This window comes from Heliangelus exortis, chromosome 16 (genome assembly GCF_036169615.1).
Source record: "Heliangelus exortis chromosome 16, bHelExo1.hap1, whole genome shotgun sequence".
Lineage (NCBI taxonomy): Eukaryota > Metazoa > Chordata > Aves > Apodiformes > Trochilidae > Heliangelus > Heliangelus exortis.
Genome location: NC_092437.1, coordinates 15,184,421 through 15,201,999, shown reverse-complemented (window position 1 = coordinate 15,201,999; position 17,579 = coordinate 15,184,421). Strand labels below are relative to the sequence as shown.

Here is a 17,579-nt window from a genome sequence, read left to right as displayed (position 1 = left end):
TCCACCACCCCGTCCCAGCCCCAGGGTCAGGGCAGGAGGGATCCAGCTGCTTGCTGTGACAGCGAGTGCCCTTGGGGACGGTTCCGGCACGGTGCTGGGACACAAGCGGAGGCTGAGGTGGCACCGAGGAGGCAACGGCAGCTGAGGAGGAGGGGGGGAGCTGGGACAGCGCGAAACGCGCCGCTGACCCGAGAGCTGCCTGAGGACGGAATCGTGTCTACAGGTGGAACTTGTGTAACTGCTGGTTCAGACATGTGATTTCTTTTATTTCCACGTCTCTTTTGACAGGAATTCGACAGGAATTTCTAGCGTTAAATCAACCTCTCTATTACCCCCCGCTCAACGGTCCCCAGCCCCCTCGGCCGCTCCCTCAGCCCCTTCCCGCGCCTCCTCAGCGCCCTGAGAGCCCCCGCGTGCGCCCCCCAGCGGCGGGAACAGGGAGGCGGGACCCTGGTTTAACAGACAGCTCCTCCAGCCAATGGGACGGCTCGTCCGGGAGCAGCCTCTGGATGGCGACCAATAGGTGACCGCAGTCCAGCTCCCACCAGGCTATAAAACGGGATCTCCGTGCAGCGCTCCGTGGGAGTGGGTTAAGTGGGTCCGTGGGGGGAATGAGGACGGGATGTTTCTGCTGCACACCCCTGAGGGAGCCCTCGCCAATTCCATCTGCTGGGTACCCTTGGAGGGAGCATGTGCACAGCTGGGGCCATCATTCTCCTGTGTTGTTGTGATTCTTGCTGAACCTGTGATGTGGTACATGCTACCGGCACATTGCTCTGCTTCCCCCTCTTATCTCCTTGGTTTTAGCTCTGTGGTTTCAATTGCAAATGAAAGTTATGTTTATTATCCACATGGAGACGTTGTGGTGCAGCTCCCAGTCAGCCTGGCAGGCAGGGAAGCTGGGGAGCTGCTCTGCCCGCCCTGGCAGGTGCCTCCCAAGGCTCTGGGCTGCTTAAGAACGGAGATATCGGAGGATAAAGGCAGAGGCCGAGCGGGTCCTCCTGTAGGGGAGGTGCACACAACACGGGGGTCTTGTTTTCTTCAGGCAGTGCCACTGCGGATGGGAATGCTGCAGAGGGGAGCAGCTTTCACCTCTGACCCACATGGGTGGAACGGACATCTCCTGTTTTTTTCGTGTTTCCTGCCCTTGTCACTGCTCTGCTTCCCATCAACAGGTCCCAATGCCTCTCATCATCCTGAGCAGGCTGGCAGTAAGGTTTCTCAAGTCACGTATAAATGTATAATGCATAAATGTATAATGCATTTATCAGTAGCATTTTAAATGCCTGCATAGCAATGCAATGCCAAGCACCAGCAGAGTCCTTGGGACGTTTGCAGCCCAGGCTGCTGCAGCTGCTCCACTATCAGTACTTTGTCCTCTCCCTGTCAGGGTCTCCTTTAGATCCCTGGCTGTCTCTCTGGTGCTTATTCTCATCTTTGTCAGTCTGGTGAATATCCTGGAGATCTTCCCAAAGACCTTTCCTTTTCTGCCTCTTTGGCTCACCCTGATCCTTGCTCTCTCATTCCAACCTGGGCGAGGCTTGTACCAGGCGCTTCTCTTGTTCTCTGTGGCACTTAACCTCTTCAGTCATAGAACTGTTCTGGTTTGTTCTGGCCTTTAAGACCATCAAGCTGTCCTTGTCAGTTAGCCTAAGCTGGAGATTCAGTTCCTCTTCATGCTGCAGTTTTTGCATAAGGCTTTTGGGCTTCTGAGAGTGGTAGGAGGGATGCCCATGCTGGGTTGGAGGAAGAAGGATGAGCATTCTGACGGGGGAACTAATTTTTTATTTGATTTTTTAATTTGTCACTGCATGAACTGTGTTCAGTGTCATGAAACCTCAAGACTGGAGTGGTGAATAAGTGAATCCACACAGCAGACACCAATCTGAGGCTGCACAAGGAGGGCTGAAACCTGTTTGTTGTATTTCTTCATGAGCTTATGAAATAAAAATTAATAGAGCACGTCATCCTGTAAATTTGAAGCCTTGTCCCCCATACCAGTTTTTCTCTAACTGCTTGCAGTCTGTCCTGTGCATCCTGCAAAACGCGGAGAAAAAGATTTAATAATTCCATCTCTCTTTCGGGCTTTGTACCAGAGTGGAGCTCCAGTGGCAGCCCAGGGCTGAAGCTGAAGCGTTTCGTACAAATCCCGAGCTTGCCGAAAGCTCTCCGTGCGCCGAAAGCACGGGTCCTTCCTTCCCTCTGTCACTGCGGTCCCACCCTTCCTGCCCCCGGCTCCCCAGATCCCCTCACTCGGCTCTCCCGGAACGTCTCCTCCCGCCCTTTCTCTCCCAGGCTCCGCACGCAGCGTTTCGCCCGCCCGGGGGCCCTGACCGGAGCCCAGCGCTACCGGGGCGGGCTCAGCCCCGGGTCCCTGCGGGCAGGGTGTCTGTCCCGCTCCGCCGGGGCCGCCAGAGCAGGCCGCGGAGCAGCCCCCGCCGCGGGGCGGGAAGGAGCGGGCGGCGGGCCCGGCAGCCGGGGCGGTGATGGCGGCGGGGCCCGGGGAGGAGGCGCGGGGCCTGGCAGCGCTGCAACGCTCGGAGGAGGCTCGGCAGCGCCAGGCGGTGCTGGTGCGGCAGCTGCAGGGGAAGGTGAGGAGCGGGGCCGCTGCCCGGGGTGCCCGCGCCGCGCTCAGAGGGGTCCCGGCGGCGGCGATGTCGGGGAGCGGACACGCGGCCCCACCGGGGCCTTTCCGGAGTCCTCCCCGGCGCTGCCGCGGGCGTGGGACGGCACCGAGCCCGGCGCTGAGGACAGAGCCCGGAGCTTCTCCCCAGCTCGGTGCCGTGCTCGGGGGCTGCCCCGCAGGTGCGATGTGGAGCCCGGTGGGGAGGGGTCGGACGGCCCGGGACAGGGCCGGCAGCTCCGGTCTGGTTCTCCCGGGCGGGCAGGGGGCCGGAGCTGGAGAGGGTCGGGGCAGACCATGCCCTGCACGGTGCCCCTCGGGGTCACAGCGCTGCTCTAACATGTCCCTGCTGTTCCTGGCCGTGCCTGTCTGCTGGAGCTCAACGCTCCCCAGGCTGCAGTGCCAGAGCAGGACCATGGGCAGAGATAACTTTACTTGCTTAATACTGAAAAACGGTTTGGAAAGCTCAATTCTCTAAGGACCCTGTGGGCTGGAAATGCAGAATGGCCGTGAGTGGCCATAGGCCTGCTCTGTCTCTGTTGCCATTCTGTTTGTCTTCACTGTTGCAGGATGAGCAGATGATGCTACATGTGAAAGAAGCAGCCCTCTCTCACTTTTTTTAATATTAAAGTGAACTTTACCTATATCCTAATGACTTATTGTTGGCTGTGTCAGCAACACGGTGCGGTGTATTGAGCTTGGGCTGTAGAGACTGGGAGAAAAAATAATGGAGGAGGAGCTGGGGTGGTTACAGGCTGCAGTCACTCATCTCCATCCTCTGTGTCCCTCTAGGTCCTGCAGTACCGGACTCGGTGTAGAGAGCTGGAGCAGCAGCTGGAAGCAGGAGGGGTGAGTGTGCAGGTTGCTCACTAAAAGGGGCTGTACACAGCACTCCTTAATGGAGACAAGAAAAGCTCCCCAAAGCAATGAAAGAGAAAACAAGATTTGGTTTCCTAAGGGGTTAAAAAAGTGCTGTAAGTTTGCTTCTCAGTGCTTTGTCCAGTTGCCATTCTTGAGCAGCCTGTAGTCCTAGAAATGCCAATCCAGAAAACCCATCCAGAAGGATTTTTGTTTTGTGAAAAATTGCTTTAATGCTGGAGTAACATTTGTCCTGGGTCTCAAGGAAGGGCTGTGCTGCCTGTTACATGATATGTCTGTCTCCAAAAAGAGTCAGTTCAAACAGAGCCTTTTGGAAGGCCAAAATGCTGGTGTTCAACATACAGAGCTGGCTCTTTGCCTTTTCTTGACAGGACAAGGGGAAACGGGCACAAGCTGGAACATAGGAAGTTCCATTTAAACATAAGAACTTGTTTATTATGAGGGTGACAGAACACTGGCACAGGGGAGCCCCCTTCTTTGCAGATATTCAAAACCCACCTGGATGCAGTCCTGTGTGGTGTGCTCCAGGTGATCCTGCTTTAGTGGGAGAGTTGGACTGGATGATCTCTAGAGGTCCCTTCCAACTCTTATGATTCTGTGATTCTGAGTAACACCCTCCCCCTCCTTTCCTCTCTGTAGTCACAACACTGTTATTCCTGGAAGGAGCCATGAGCCCAACAAACAGAGGAAAGTGATGAGATACTGTGAAGGGAACACAAAAATGTGACTAAACATTTTCTTTCTTCTTAAGGGACCCCTTTCAGGCAGGTGGGAAGCCACAGAAGACCACAGCCTGGAGAGAGCACTGTTTCAGCAAAGGTACAAGGAAGAAGCAATCTGTTGTACCTTGGATATACCATGGATATTCATGGAAGGGAGGAAAAACCTCTCAGTGCTACCTAGTGTCCCCAGTCTGTGCTGTGGTGCAGCACTGGTGTGCACAGCACACTGGTGTGTGCTGCATGGCTCTGTTTTCAGTGGGGGGTTACTCTGGGTCCCTTCCCAGCCTAAATGACTCTGTGGCTCAGGAGGTGAGCAGCTTGGGGCAGTGCTAGTGAAAGGTGACACAGACAGTGACCAGAGAGCACGAGGCCAGACATGAGCTGTGGCCACCATCACAGCTGGAGAGGAAGGGGGACTAAAATTGTAGATGGAATTTGAAGGCTCAAAGCAAGAAGCAGCAAACAAATTCACCATCAGAGGGAGATTTTAGTGAATCTTTAGAAAGCACTTTCACTGCCTGCCAGTTTGGTAACAAAGCCAGGGTTGATGGAGCTGGAAAATCACAGGGATGCAGCTGGTGGATAGCAGTTGTTCAGTGACCTCATTGCTGTTTCTCCTTTCCAAGGTGTGAGAATCTGGCTGAAGAGAACACTGTCCTGAGGGAGCACCTCGAGAAAGCAAATGAGATTAATTCAGCCCTCAAAGAAGATGTTGGCAAACTGATGGCAGATTGGATGAGGGCTCGGGATGAGCTGGAGTTGAAGGAGAGTGAATGGCGCAGTGACCGTGAGGTAGGGATAGGCTGTGGGAATGTCAGACATGATGCCAGAGTGGAATGAGGATGCTTTTTTTTTTTGGCATAGAGAACCTGTTATGTGAAAGCTGTGGCTCTGCTGAGGATGTCTTAGTGTTGATGAGCAGAAGATGGGTGTGAGAGGGAGGAGTGTCAGCAGATGGTGGTGGTGGAAGATAACCAACTGTGACCATAGTGCTCAGTCTCAAGGGCAAATGCTGGCTGGTGCTGGGCACAGGTTACACAGGACTCCTCATTTTTGGAATAGTTCCTAATCTCCCTCCAGAGCAGCAGAGATGAGAGAGGTGTGTGTGTTTTCAGGCTGTCCAACAGGATAACAAGACAGGCCTCCCTTGCTGTAAGCAAATCTGACAGGGGCTAGATTTGCTAGAGGGGCTTATTTGTTTTTGTCTTCCTCTTCCAAGATTGTGAGACTCCTCTGCAATGTAGGTGGTGGATCAGGGTCAGTTTGCTTTGCTGATACCCACTTCTGCTGGAGCAGGGTGTTCCCTGCTGTGCTCGTTCTGCTGAGGATGCTCCCATGGGGCCTCTCCAGGCCTTGACGCCCCGGTTGGAATCGCTGCTGAAGGAGACCTGGTGGTGGTGGTGGTTGCACTCTCTCCTATCTCTAGGACCTGTACAGTGACAGCAGAGGCTGAGTGGGCATTTCTTTCTTTTTGTTTTTGTGTGTTTAGCTTTATGACAGCTACTTACGGGGTGAGCACAGCCGGCTGCTGAGGCTGTGGCGCCAGGCGGTCACCCTGCGCCGCCATTTCCTGGAGATGAAGACAGCGACGGAGAGGTGAGCGGACACAGCTCCTGCTCCTGCCCAGGACCTCTTCCCTCACACACCTTTCTGAGCCTCGATGCCACTTTTGCAATGCCATTAAAGCAGCTCCAGGCTGTTTGCAGAATCGTTTTGTTTGGTATTGGTTTTCAGATGGAACTGAGAGGTTTGGGCTAGAACAATGCAGAGGCTCTGAAGGGATGACCTTGACTGTAGTTAAGTTTATGCATTTTAACATGGACACATCCCTTTATAGAGGTATATGAAAATCTGTCTTGGTTCTCACTGAGCTTCTTTTCCCACTGCTTGCAATGGAAAGATCATTCATGAATATACATTGGTTTTTTTCCTCTTATTTCCACCTTGCATTTATTCTGGGCAGTTTGCAGCTGCTTATTCTTATGCTGACATTGTTGACAGAAGGAATAGCTCCTCTACCATGTTACTGCATTTATCTAGTTTATTGTGCTTATTTTGATAACGTTTATAATTTTTTATTTTTTTAAGTTTTGGTCTTGGGCCTTCTGAAGCTCCTTTCTCACTGCTGCCTTCTGCACAAACAAAAGCAGTATAGACAGGACAGTCTGCTGCTGTCAGCATGCAATTTCAAACTCTGGGCTTCTGTCAGCCACTTACCTAGTTCAATTATAAGCCTTCCTTAATGTGTAGGCTATGCCTGATCTATTTTATTTATAAAAGTGTTTATTTATGCTTTTTTAAAAATGACATTTTACACCACCTTCCTGAAACGTTTATTATGTGGGTATCATCATGAGCCTCTTAGCAGTCCAGGTGTTAATAATAACAGGTCCCTGAAGGTAAAATTCCTTACATCTATTAATGATAATTAGAGGGTGTTAATAGGACAGAGCAGGAACAACAATTAGTAAGAGTGATGAGAGGTCCTTGAAGCTTTCTGGCTCTGCCATACATCTGTTCCTATCTCTGAGGAGAAAACAGACTCATTTCTCAACTCTCCAGTAGACTCACTGATCAACTGTCAGGACATGTCCTCATCCCAAAATGTCAGATGAATGCCTTGTCCCCAGCAGAGATGTCATCTTTCCTGCCAGCTTTTACTCGGGCATTTACATGCTTCAGGAGTGAGTCCAGTGATACAGATGGTGTTGTGAACATGAGCTCCTTCTTTATTCTTCTTCAGAGATTTGTCAGAGCTGAAGGCTGAGCAGATGAGGCTTTCTGGATCTATACTGCAGAACTGCTCCCATCTCAACTCCAGTGCACAGCTCTGGGAGTCTGTCACTCTGGGTAGATCTGTCCTAAGGTATCAAGCACAGCAGCAAGAAATCATTGAGAAGAGTCAGGAAATGATGTGCTTACAAGCCAAGGGGGACCTGGAGAAGAAGGAGCTTCAAGACAGGTAGAGGTGTTTTAAACTTTGCTGTGACCAACATTATCTTTTGTGGCTGCTTGGTTGGTAGACAGGCTGTGTATACATTGAAACCTCACCCATCCTGTACAGCCTCTCCTGTCCTTAATCCAACTGTTGCCTTCCAGAGAAAGGAGAGTCTGACAGAGGTCTTCTGAGTAACACAGGAATGGAAAAGTTATTACACATTTCAATGTTTTTGCTGTTAACTGATTCCTGGTGTCCAGCAGAAGACAGCTCAGTCTCTGGTACAGCCCTTCTGCTACCCAGGGCTGTGCTGAAGGAGTTGGGAGGAAATTGCCCAGAGCCATCATGAGCACTTAGCAGCCCTGTACAGAGAGTGTTGCAGCATCACACATATTAACCCCTAGAGATGAAGGCTGCCTCTGCTGTGCTGCCTCTGCTGTGCTGCCTCTGCTGAGCTCTGTGAGCTGCCCAGCTCTGTAACTGGTGGTGGTGTGCAGTGCTTTGGAATGGCACATGGCCCTTCTCTTCTCAGGGTGATGGAGCTCTCTGCCTTGCTTGTGCAGTCTCAGAAGCACATGGAGGAGAAGGAGAAGACCATCAAAACACTGAATGACACTGTGGAGATTCTAGTATGTTTTACCTTGATTTGGGAGATAGCCCAGGGTTCAGTCTCTGGCCTGAGCACAGGAGAGTGGCTTCCTCAAGAGAAGGGGTGGTAAAGCTGCCAACTGGCTGGGAGCAGCAGCCCAAATATTCCTCATGTTTGGCACACATGGAGTCAGCCCAGGGCAGGGGAGCTGCAGACAACTCAGGTGTCTTCAGGGCTTGCACTCTCCTGCCTGTGACATGAAATCTCTAGGGATTAAAGTCCCTTGGGCATGGCAGCTCCACCACAGCCTATAAACACTGGACAGTGGTCTTTCTCTTCGTAAGTTTTAGCAAAGAAGCAACTGAATAGTTTGGGAGGGGCTGTACAGGAGTCACTGGGGCTGAGGCATGGCAGTGCCACTGAGGATGGGAGTGGGGCAGAGGGGAGCAGCTCTTCCCTGCCCACCCTTTCCTTATTCTGTTCTCAGGAAGCAAGTCAGTTAGAGAAAGAATATGAAGCTTCACTGACTAAAAGTGCCAAAGAAGAGAATCTTTCCCTCCAAAAGCTGTTAAAAGATATAACTGAGGTGAGTATGGAGTAGGGGCTGTGTCGCTGTAAATTTGTTCTAAAAGTCCTTGAGGAAGGCAGCAGATTAGCCCAGGGAATAGGTACACATCTTCTATGCTGTCTACCTGAACTGCTTCTGGCTGTTCAATTTTTATGCCACTTTTATGACATAAAATCTGTTGCTATCCCATGTTTGCTTTCCTATGATGCTTCAGCTGAGTCACTGCAAGTCTTGGTACCATTGCCTTGGTACTGTCCCACTGAGGTCACGTTTGGACTGTGCTTTCTGAGCTGGCTGCTTGACATTTGTATTCCAGTGTTGTTTGGCAGCTCTCCCCACTCTCTTTTAGCAATGACTCTGCTGTTCTTCAGGTTTTTATAAAAGGTGACTGACTCAAGTGATGTGTCTGCCAGCTCCCCTCCTTCACTCTCCCTTCACTGACCAGAATCAGCTCCCCAGAATCACAGCTGGCCTGATTGTCCAAGGGGAACTTTAACTTAGGCCTAAACTGGGCTCTGTGGAGGGGTGTTTACTCATCAGATCTTTTACACAGCCTCTCACAAAATCTTTTTTTTTCTCTTATTTTAGTAATTTTTATTCCCTTGCACAAGTGTTCAGAGTAATTCCCTGGGCAGTGTTCATGTTTCCTTTCTTTGCTACTTTCAGTGTTGGTCTCCTACTTGTGGATGTGCTCTGAGAAGCTGAAGGAGACCAAAATAATTCCTAAAAACTTTCAAAAAGTGGAGCCCTCAGCAGTCCCCAGTCATTTCACACTTGTGTCTTCCTGTCTATAGTGGCTGGATTAAAAAATGCCTGGAGGACTTGTGGTCACAGGTCACAGTCTTTGTTGACTGAAGAAGGGAAAGAATTGAGTTTTTAATGACTTTAGGCCAAAGTGAAGGGAAAAGGAGAAATGGTTTAAGAAGACCAAGTGGAATGAGCAAAGAGTAACATCTTGATTTGTGCTTCCAGGTGGTGTTAGATGACAGTGACAGCGTGGTCAGCATTCTCTGCACTGACAGCTCCCAGCACACAGAGTCCAGCAACATCCTCTCTCATCTGAGCTCCATGGATGCAGAGCACAGCTTTATATTGGTTCAGGAAGCACTGGCAAGGAAGAGAAGAGCAACACAGGTGAGAAGTCCTGCTTATCTTCACTGCTCCCCACAGGCTCAGCTGCTAATGTCTCAGTTAGCTTGAAACCTTTCCATTTATTTGGCCAGTTCAGCCAGTTTCTTCCCAGCCTTCCCACTCATGGGACAGTCCTGCCTTGCCAGTCACACCAGCTCTTTGTTTTTCTGCTTTCCTCTCCTTGATTGCCACCCCCTCATCACAGCTTTTGCCTTCAGGTGAGCTGTCTCTCTGCTTGCTTCTCCCACCTATCTGGACCCATCCTCCCTGCTCCTTATTGCCAGTTTGTGCCCTTTCCCTGCCCATTCCTTGCAGGCCCTAAGGGAAGAGCTTTCTGCCAGGCAGGACTCCATCAATTTCCTGCAGCACCAGCACAGGCAGCAGGAGGAGAAGTGCAGGAAGCTGCAGCAAAGGCTTGAGCAACTGGAGGAGGAATGCAAAACATCCAGCAGCCACCAGCAGCACCTCCAGTCTCTGGTGGAAGCACTCAGAAGGTGAGACCTCACCTGTCCTGTCAGGTGTGTGCCTCTGTTTGGCATTTCTGCATCCTCCTGTCTCTGCTTTTCATGCTCTGCTGTGAAATCCTAAGGCTCTCTTGGAGATTCAGTGTGATGTTGGAATACAAGATGCTTCACTCTGAACAAGCTGCTGCTCTGAATTCTGTTCTTTGCCCTTCCCTAGACACTGCTTCTCACTGAGTGGAGGCAAAAGCTTTTTATTTCTTTTTCCTTTTTCTCCTGTTTCCTGTTGAGAGCAAGAGCAAGTTCTTTCTTACTGTGCATGATGAAAATGGGATCTGTGATTCTTGAGGCCTGTTCATTTTTCTAACCAGCCCTTGTCTCTTCAGTGACTGTGCAAACCTTCAGAGAAGCAGGGAAGAGCTACAGCATCAGCTGGAAGAAACAGAGCAAGAAGCCTCACGCCTGCAACAAACTAACACTGAGCTGCAGCTGAAGGAAGATTCAGCCCAGGGGGAAAAAGTGGAGCAGCAAGAGATGATGGAGAGAGCACAGCATGAGCAGGAGCTCCTGTGAGTGGTAAAGCTTTCTCTAGGCAGAGCTGGGCTTTAGGAGGCCCATTGTAAAAGAATGATTTTTCACCCATTTTGTCAGCAGAAGGGTGCAGGGAGCACACAGATGGGCCTGGCTGCTGACTGGCACACAGCATGGCTGCCTCCTTCTGCTTTCTTTACAACCCTTTAAAGAAATCATTCCAAGCCTGACCAGAGTATTGATGACAGCTGAAGTGAGAGAGGTTCAGACTGCATTTAAGGAGTAAAAAAAGTTGAACCCTGAAGGCAATCATGCAGCAGAACAGGTTCCTTAAAGAGGTTGTGCAGATTCCATCCCTGGAAATTTGGAAGTCCCAGCTGTGTGGGTTGAGCAGCCTGGACTGATCTCATAGCTGACCCCAGCTCTTGGAGCTGAAGATTGGGCTCCTGGAGTCCCTGCCAGCCTGAATCATCCTCTGATTATTGGATCAGAATTTCCTAGACATCTCCTCCCCAAGGAGACTGCTGCATTTCACAGCTGAAGGCAAGAGTAATTGTGAGAATATTAACCTGGACTTGGGAAAGTCTTGCATCCATTGTGTTGAACAGGAGAGACAGAACTAACAGGCAGGAATCTGTTTAGTTGGGAATATCTGAGATATTTTGGAAACATTCTGACATTTCTGCAAACATGTTTTACTTTCTCAGTGGGAAATGTTTCATTCACATCAATGACAAAGAGGATGCAACTCTGGTCAGGAAATTCCAGCATTCTTTATGTGTAAATAGAAAGCTGTTGGAAATCTTTCAGCCTCCCACTTCTGGGGATTTGTCTGTACTCTTCATTTTGGAAATAAGAACGTTTTATATTAAAAACTGGTTTGTCTCTCCCCTGCTCACAGACTGAAGGACTTAGCTGTTCTTGAAGGAAAACATTCATCATTACAGAGTGAGCTGATAATCACAAGAGAGACACTGGAGAAGTTGCAGCTACAGAGAGACCTGCTGGAGCAAGAAAAGGATGAGCTTTCCAGGGCCCTGGGTAAGGTATGGTCACTTTATTCCTAGGTAGCACTTGTGAGAAAGAGACTTGTAATAGCAAGACCACCACAGGTGCTGGCTGAACAAGATGGGGAAAATGTTGTTGTCCTTGGAAAATGGTGATCAGACCACACAGGCTCTTTGGGGTAGTTTGTCCCCTTTTGCTGAACTGGGAACATGCCAGAGACACCCAGGGGATGTGGGGGTGCTGCTTGAAGTCAGGGGTGTTCCTACCTCTGTTGTCCTGTTCCTTTGTCTCCTCAGGCAGAGCAGTCAGTAGCAGAGTTGACAGGGGCTCAGAATAAGCTGAGTGCTGAAGTAGCTGATCTCCAGGTTGCCACAGTGAAGATGAGCAGCATCAATGAAGCTCTTGCCTTGGATAAAGTCCAACTGAATGAACTTGTGCTGCAGGTGAGCAGAGCTGACAGAGATTTTGCCAAGTGTTCACCTCCAGCTGCTGCTTTTTCTCAGACTTGATGCCTTCTGTCAGTGTGAGTGACTGAATATGGAAATGTTCCTTTTTCTGTCCAAGCCAAACCTTCGTTGTAAATCTGACTGTATTTCATTTTATTTCTTTTTTATTTCCTCTCTGCTTCTGTGCTTGTAGCTGGAGCAAGAGAATGAAGTTCTGACAAGTAAAGTGGGTGAGGTGGAGAGAGCAAAGCTGTCTGGGCAGGAGAAGCTGAGCTTGTGTGAAAGAACAAATGAAGAGCTCTGTACAGAGAAAGCCCACCTGGAGCAGCTGCTGAAGAAAGCAGAGGAGCAACAGGAGGGGCTGCAGTTACAGCTGAACATACTGGCAGGGGAGAAGGAAGAAACCCAAGAGAAACTCAGTCAGGTGAGACCAAAAACCTGGGTCTCTTGGGTGGGCATGTGGCTGAATGGGGCTATGACTGTTACATGTGGCAAAAGAAACAAACCCTGTAGCTCCAAATCCTTTCCTGAGGCATAAAACCAGGCTGCATGGTTTTATTTATGCTTTTTATTGTGAACTCCATAACTTTCTGATCTCCATTTGCTTGAGCCTGGAGAGCAGGACAAAGCTGCAAGTCAGTGTCTGCTGGTTTGTGTTGCCAAGAGTGGGAATGGCACCTTGAAAGTATCAGAATTTTAATGCAACTTTGTGGCTGGAAAGCTCCCGGGAGGGAAAGGACCTGGGGGTGTTGGTCCACATCTGTCTGGATATGAGCCAGCAAGTGCCCAGGTGGCCAAGAAGGCCAACAGCCTCCTGGCTTTTGTCAGCACTGGTGTGGCCAGCAGGACCAGGGCAGGGATTGTGCCCCTGGGCTCAGTTTTGGGTCCCTCAGGACAAGGAGGGTGAGGGGCTGGAGTGTGTCCAGAGAGGGGCAACAAAGCTGGGGAAGGGTCTGGAGCACAAAGTCTGCCCAGGAGGGGCTGAGGGCCCTGGGGGTGCTGATCCTGGAGCAGAGGAGGCTGAGGGGAGACCTTCTGGATCTCTGCAACTCAACTTTCTCAACAAGAAGGTTGGAGTGAGAGGGGTTGGTGCCTTCTCCCAGGTAACAAGACAAGAGGGAATGGCCTCAAGTTGCACCAGAGGAGGTTTAGATTGGATATTAATAAGAATTTTTTTTTCCTGAAGTTGTCAGGCTCTGGCCCAGGCTGCCCAGGGCAGGGCTGGAGTCCCCATCCCTGGAGGGATTCAAAAGCCCTGGGGCTGTGGTGCTGAGGGACATGGGGCAGAGGTGGCCTTGGCAGTGCTGGGGGAATGGTTGGTCTTGGATGATCTTCAAGGTCTTTTCCAACCAAAAAAATTCTGTGATTCTATGAGTTGTTAGAGCCTCTTTAGGCTTTGAGATGAGAAATAAGTGATCACACAAGACTCTTCACTCTGGACTGACTTCAGTACCCTGGAAAAAGAGCTTGAGAGAGCTGTGTCACTGGAGGACACTAATGTGTTTCTCATTTAAATGTCAGTTCATAATGTACAATCTTGGGTATTGTGGGGTAACTCTGAGGGAATTATTTGTCATGGTCTGTTCTCTGCTAGTTTGAGTTTTGGAGTACCTGCTATGTTTGGCAAATACCCAGCAGAGGTGTTATGGTGAAACAAAAGATAGAAATCATGGTTAATCTTCAAGCTTGAACACCAGCAAGGCACATTAGACAACTTCTTGTGCAAGACAAGTTGAGATGATTGACTGTACAGGCTCTGCCTTCTCTTTGGCCACATCAGACTTTCATAAACCACTGAATGACACTGCTCACCACAGGGATGGTTCCCTGCCAAGCATCACCTCATTGCATCCAACTGCTTTACACACTGAAGTAGGTGACACTTTGATCTTTTATTTTTTCCTAGAAGGAGAAGCCACATGTATTTTTACCTCCTTCAGCAAGCAAAGTTGCTTTTGCTTAACATTTCCTGACATTTTCCAGTACTGGAATAGACTCTGATAGAATTTTAGTTTGCAAGGTGGCAGTTCTGGAAAATGCAGTGTATTGCATTAAAACATGCAGCCTGGGGGAGGTGTGTTTGTGCTGAAGGAGCTGTCTTCTCCTGGGCAGCCCAGTAGGGTCTTTCACCCCACTTTGAAGCTGACAGTCCCAGTGCCTTTCAGCACCCAGTGTGGTATCCACTTCAGCTTTCATCCCCCACCACAGGACCTCTTCTCCTGTAGCCTGCACAGAGCTCCAGAGGAAGGACTCTGAACTCTGTTCTGTCCCACTCTCAGGTTTCCCACCAGCAGGAGTCAGCTCGGAGCCATCTGGAGCAGCTGTGCCAGGAATCCTCTCTCCAGGGACAGGCACTGGCCAAGGTGTCCAAGGAGAAGGAGTTGTTGGTGCATGAGAAGGCAGCCCTGGAGGTGAGACTGGCAGCTGTGGAGAGGGACAGGCAGGGCCTCTCAGAGCAGCTGGAAGAGGCCAGGTAAGGACACGTCAGGCAGGAGGTGATTCAATGTCTGTAATCAGAAAGGTGGTAACCATGACACAAGGATTCAGTACAGCCTGTGTGCTCTTCAGGTGTTTTCATGGTCTATGGATAGAAAGTGGAAGAATCTCAAGCAAAAAAAAAACAGTATATCATGTTTTGAATGTAATTTTTCTAATGGTTAAAGATAGCAAAGCTCTCCTGAGCCTTGGGTTCATTTCTGCCCCCTTGCCTGTTCCTGTGTGAAGTCCAAAGCAGCCACCTGGGCTCTGAATTGAGAAATAATTAAACCATTTACTGAAACCTGAAGTTTCTCTCCGGTTTTGGTTTCTTGTTCTGTGCATTTGACCACAAACCTTTCCTGATCAAGTTGTTTGAGGTGAGATCTTGAGAATTCAAGGCTATTTCCTGTGGGTGTTGTGAGCAGGACACTGCCATTCAGGGTGAAGCTAGAGGCAGAAAATCCTGAGGGCCTTCTCTGTCCAAGCAAACTCCTGTAACCTGTGCTGCAGCCCCAGGGCTGGGTACACCACCAGCAGGGAAACTTCTTTGGCATGATCTCAACAGTCTTGGGGATTCTTGCCCATGAGTGATGTCTGGATCCTGTACTCCTTACCACATGCTGTTTGGAGACAGATGTTTTGGAGAAGCTGTACAGGGAAGAAGCAAGTTCTGTGCTTCTGCTGTATCAGGTTTCTAAGATCAAATGTGGAAAAAAGTTCTGCTTTTCAAAAAAAAAAAGAAAAGGAAAGGAAAACCAAAGTATTGAAACATTTGTCCTCCTCTTAGCTGTTTTGAAGCCCTCTGATCTTGCAGAGCTGTACAGATGATGTGGAGGGATTGCCTCTCATGCTCATGACTTTCACACTTCAGCAGTGCAGAGCACGTTGGTAGCAAGGCTGAGAAACACCAGGTAGACTCAGTCCCTTTCTGAGAGCTGCTTGTTCTTCTGAGCTCCAGCTTCTCCTATTTGCCCAAACTGAATGATGTGTTAATTATGTGTGAATTATGTCAATTATTGGGCTGCTATTACATTATGAAATGCTCAGCTCTTTTTATTTTTTGTAGAAAGTGCAAAATTAGTTTTCTCTACAGAGGCAAATCAGTGATGTGGAATCCTTGTCAATAGATAAGGAAAAATCATCACTGTTCTTGCCAGGTGTTGTTCTCAGGAGCTGTTTGCTGTCCCAGTTTTGGACTCTGTCTCTTCTGTTGTGTTTTTGAGCCTGACTTTGAGTTCTCCTTAACATGCAGCAAGTTTCCTTTGGCCTGCCAGAGAGTGGCATAATGAGAAAGAGGAGTATGAGCTTGTTCTCCTTCTTGAGGATAAATCCCCTGTTGTCCATCAAAGCAGTGAAACCCCAGGGCAGTTGGGGTTTGACTGTTGTACCACTCAGGTGCCCTGTACCTGGAAGGATGTTCTCCCAGTTGCATCCCTGTAGCAGTGAGGCAGTGCTGGGTGTTGTAGGAACCCAGCACACAGGGTGCTGTGTTAGGTCAGGGTGGGAACTGCAGCTCCTGAATCCTGTGTCACACACAGAGCTGTGGGAGATGAGGGATGCAACAAGAGCAACAAGTCCTTTGGGCTACTGCTTGCTTAGTTAGCAATGCTTAAATAAAGGAAGCAAGTTTTTCTTTTGAATTTCCAGCAGTTTAAATTGAGGGAAACCTGTCTCTTGTTGCAGGTAGTTCTTGTTCAGATAAAATCTACTTCATATTTCTCACAGATGCTCCTACAAGCTTGAGATTTTACTCTGGCATCCATTTTATTTATTTAGTCTGTTTTCAGCATAAGGAACCTGGAAAATCACCTGCCTCTACCTACATTATCAACAGCATTAAAAAGTCATGAGTCAGTCAGGGAAATACTCTTCTGTCCCCTGCAGAAGAAGTTGGAAGTGCTGATGAGATGAGGGCTGTGAGCAGAGGATTGGTTTTTGCTCGCTGGCACATGGCTGCCTGTGTGTCCTAGGTCAGACAACAGCAGTTCAGGGTTTGGCTGCTGAGCTGAAGTTTGGCTGGGCTCTCTGGGTTATGCTGGGCCATAAGGAGAGCCTGGGTGTTCCCTCAGAGGGGCCTGCATTGCAATTTTAAATGTTTTCTGGTTACAAGTTTCCATGTAACCCATTTTCCATACTCAGGTGTAGGGGATCCTGAACAACTTCTTACTGGAATAATATCCTGTGTGTGTCAGGCACAAGAAACTGATTTCTCTGTATTCACAACTTGCAGGTCAGCAAAGGAGACCCTGGAATCCAGCCTGTTTGAGGCTCAGCAACACTTATCTCAGCTGGAGATCACCAGGAGTCAGCTTGAAATCCAGCTTCACACAGTCACACAGGCCAAGGAGGTGATACAAGGTGAGAGCTTTCCCCTGCCTGGGGAGAATGGGATGAAAACAGCTCTGTCCACAGCTGCTTCTGGGGAGTGAAGGAGGTGGAGGCAGATCCCTCCTACACTGAAATTCAAATGTCTGTGGGTCAGTAAAGTCAGAACCACTTGTGTAGCCTGAATCTTGGCATTTGTCATGTTTGCAGGGGAAGTGAAGTGTCTTCAATGTGAGCTGGAAGCTGAGAGATCTCTCATGAAGCAGGAACTGGAAGCCATGGCCCAGCAGCTCCTGAGGGCAGAGCAGCAGTATGAGAGTGACCTCAAACTTCAGGAAACTGATCACAAAGTGGAAGTAAAGAAGCTCCTGCAAGACCTGGTAGGAAACAATGTGCTTCTGAGTTCTCCAAGCAAGCTTTGTGGGCTGGCTTTAGAAGGATAAACACCTGAGTGTATTAAATGTCAGCAAACATCTGTCACAGGCCACATGTTACAGAGTCACAGAATGGCTTAGGTTGGAAGGGACCTCAGAGTTCATCTACTTTAACCTCCCTGCTGTGGGCAAGGACACCTTCATCCAGACCAGAATGCTCAGAGCCTCATCCAACCTGACCTTGAACACCTCCAGGGAAGGGGCAGCCACAGCTTCTCTGGGCAATCTGTCCCAGAGTCTCACCACCCTTCTGCTGAAGAACTTCCCAAGATGCAGTCTAAACCTCTTCTCCTTCAGTTTAAAACCATTTCCTCTTGTCCTGTCACTGGACACTGATGAAAAAGTCCCTCACCAGGGACTTCCTGTTGGTTCCCTTCAGGTACTGGAAGATAGCTCTAAGGTGCCTCCAGAGTCTCCTCCTCAGGCTGATGTTAGGGCAGGCAGCA

General features: G+C 49.5%; 1 protein-coding gene across 1 annotated transcript in view; it reads left to right on the top strand.

The window, feature by feature from the left end:
- Positions 1-2,095: 2,095 nt before the first annotated feature.
- The window catches only part of CEP250 (centrosomal protein 250), a 34,385-nt gene continuing 18,901 nt past the window's right edge, over positions 2,096-17,579 (top strand). The window contains exons 1-17 of the mRNA XM_071759848.1: positions 2,096-2,591; positions 3,416-3,472; positions 4,254-4,321; positions 4,851-5,016; positions 5,714-5,820; positions 6,968-7,186; positions 7,695-7,791; positions 8,239-8,337; positions 9,292-9,453; positions 9,766-9,944; positions 10,298-10,480; positions 11,344-11,488; positions 11,747-11,893; positions 12,090-12,320; positions 14,176-14,369; positions 16,605-16,732; positions 16,910-17,079. Of these exons, the coding sequence (XP_071615949.1) occupies positions 2,487-2,591; positions 3,416-3,472; positions 4,254-4,321; positions 4,851-5,016; positions 5,714-5,820; positions 6,968-7,186; positions 7,695-7,791; positions 8,239-8,337; positions 9,292-9,453; positions 9,766-9,944; positions 10,298-10,480; positions 11,344-11,488; positions 11,747-11,893; positions 12,090-12,320; positions 14,176-14,369; positions 16,605-16,732; positions 16,910-17,079 (2,457 nt within the window). The 5' untranslated portion in view covers positions 2,096-2,486. The remainder of the gene's footprint in view (positions 2,592-3,415; positions 3,473-4,253; positions 4,322-4,850; positions 5,017-5,713; positions 5,821-6,967; positions 7,187-7,694; positions 7,792-8,238; positions 8,338-9,291; positions 9,454-9,765; positions 9,945-10,297; positions 10,481-11,343; positions 11,489-11,746; positions 11,894-12,089; positions 12,321-14,175; positions 14,370-16,604; positions 16,733-16,909; positions 17,080-17,579) is intronic.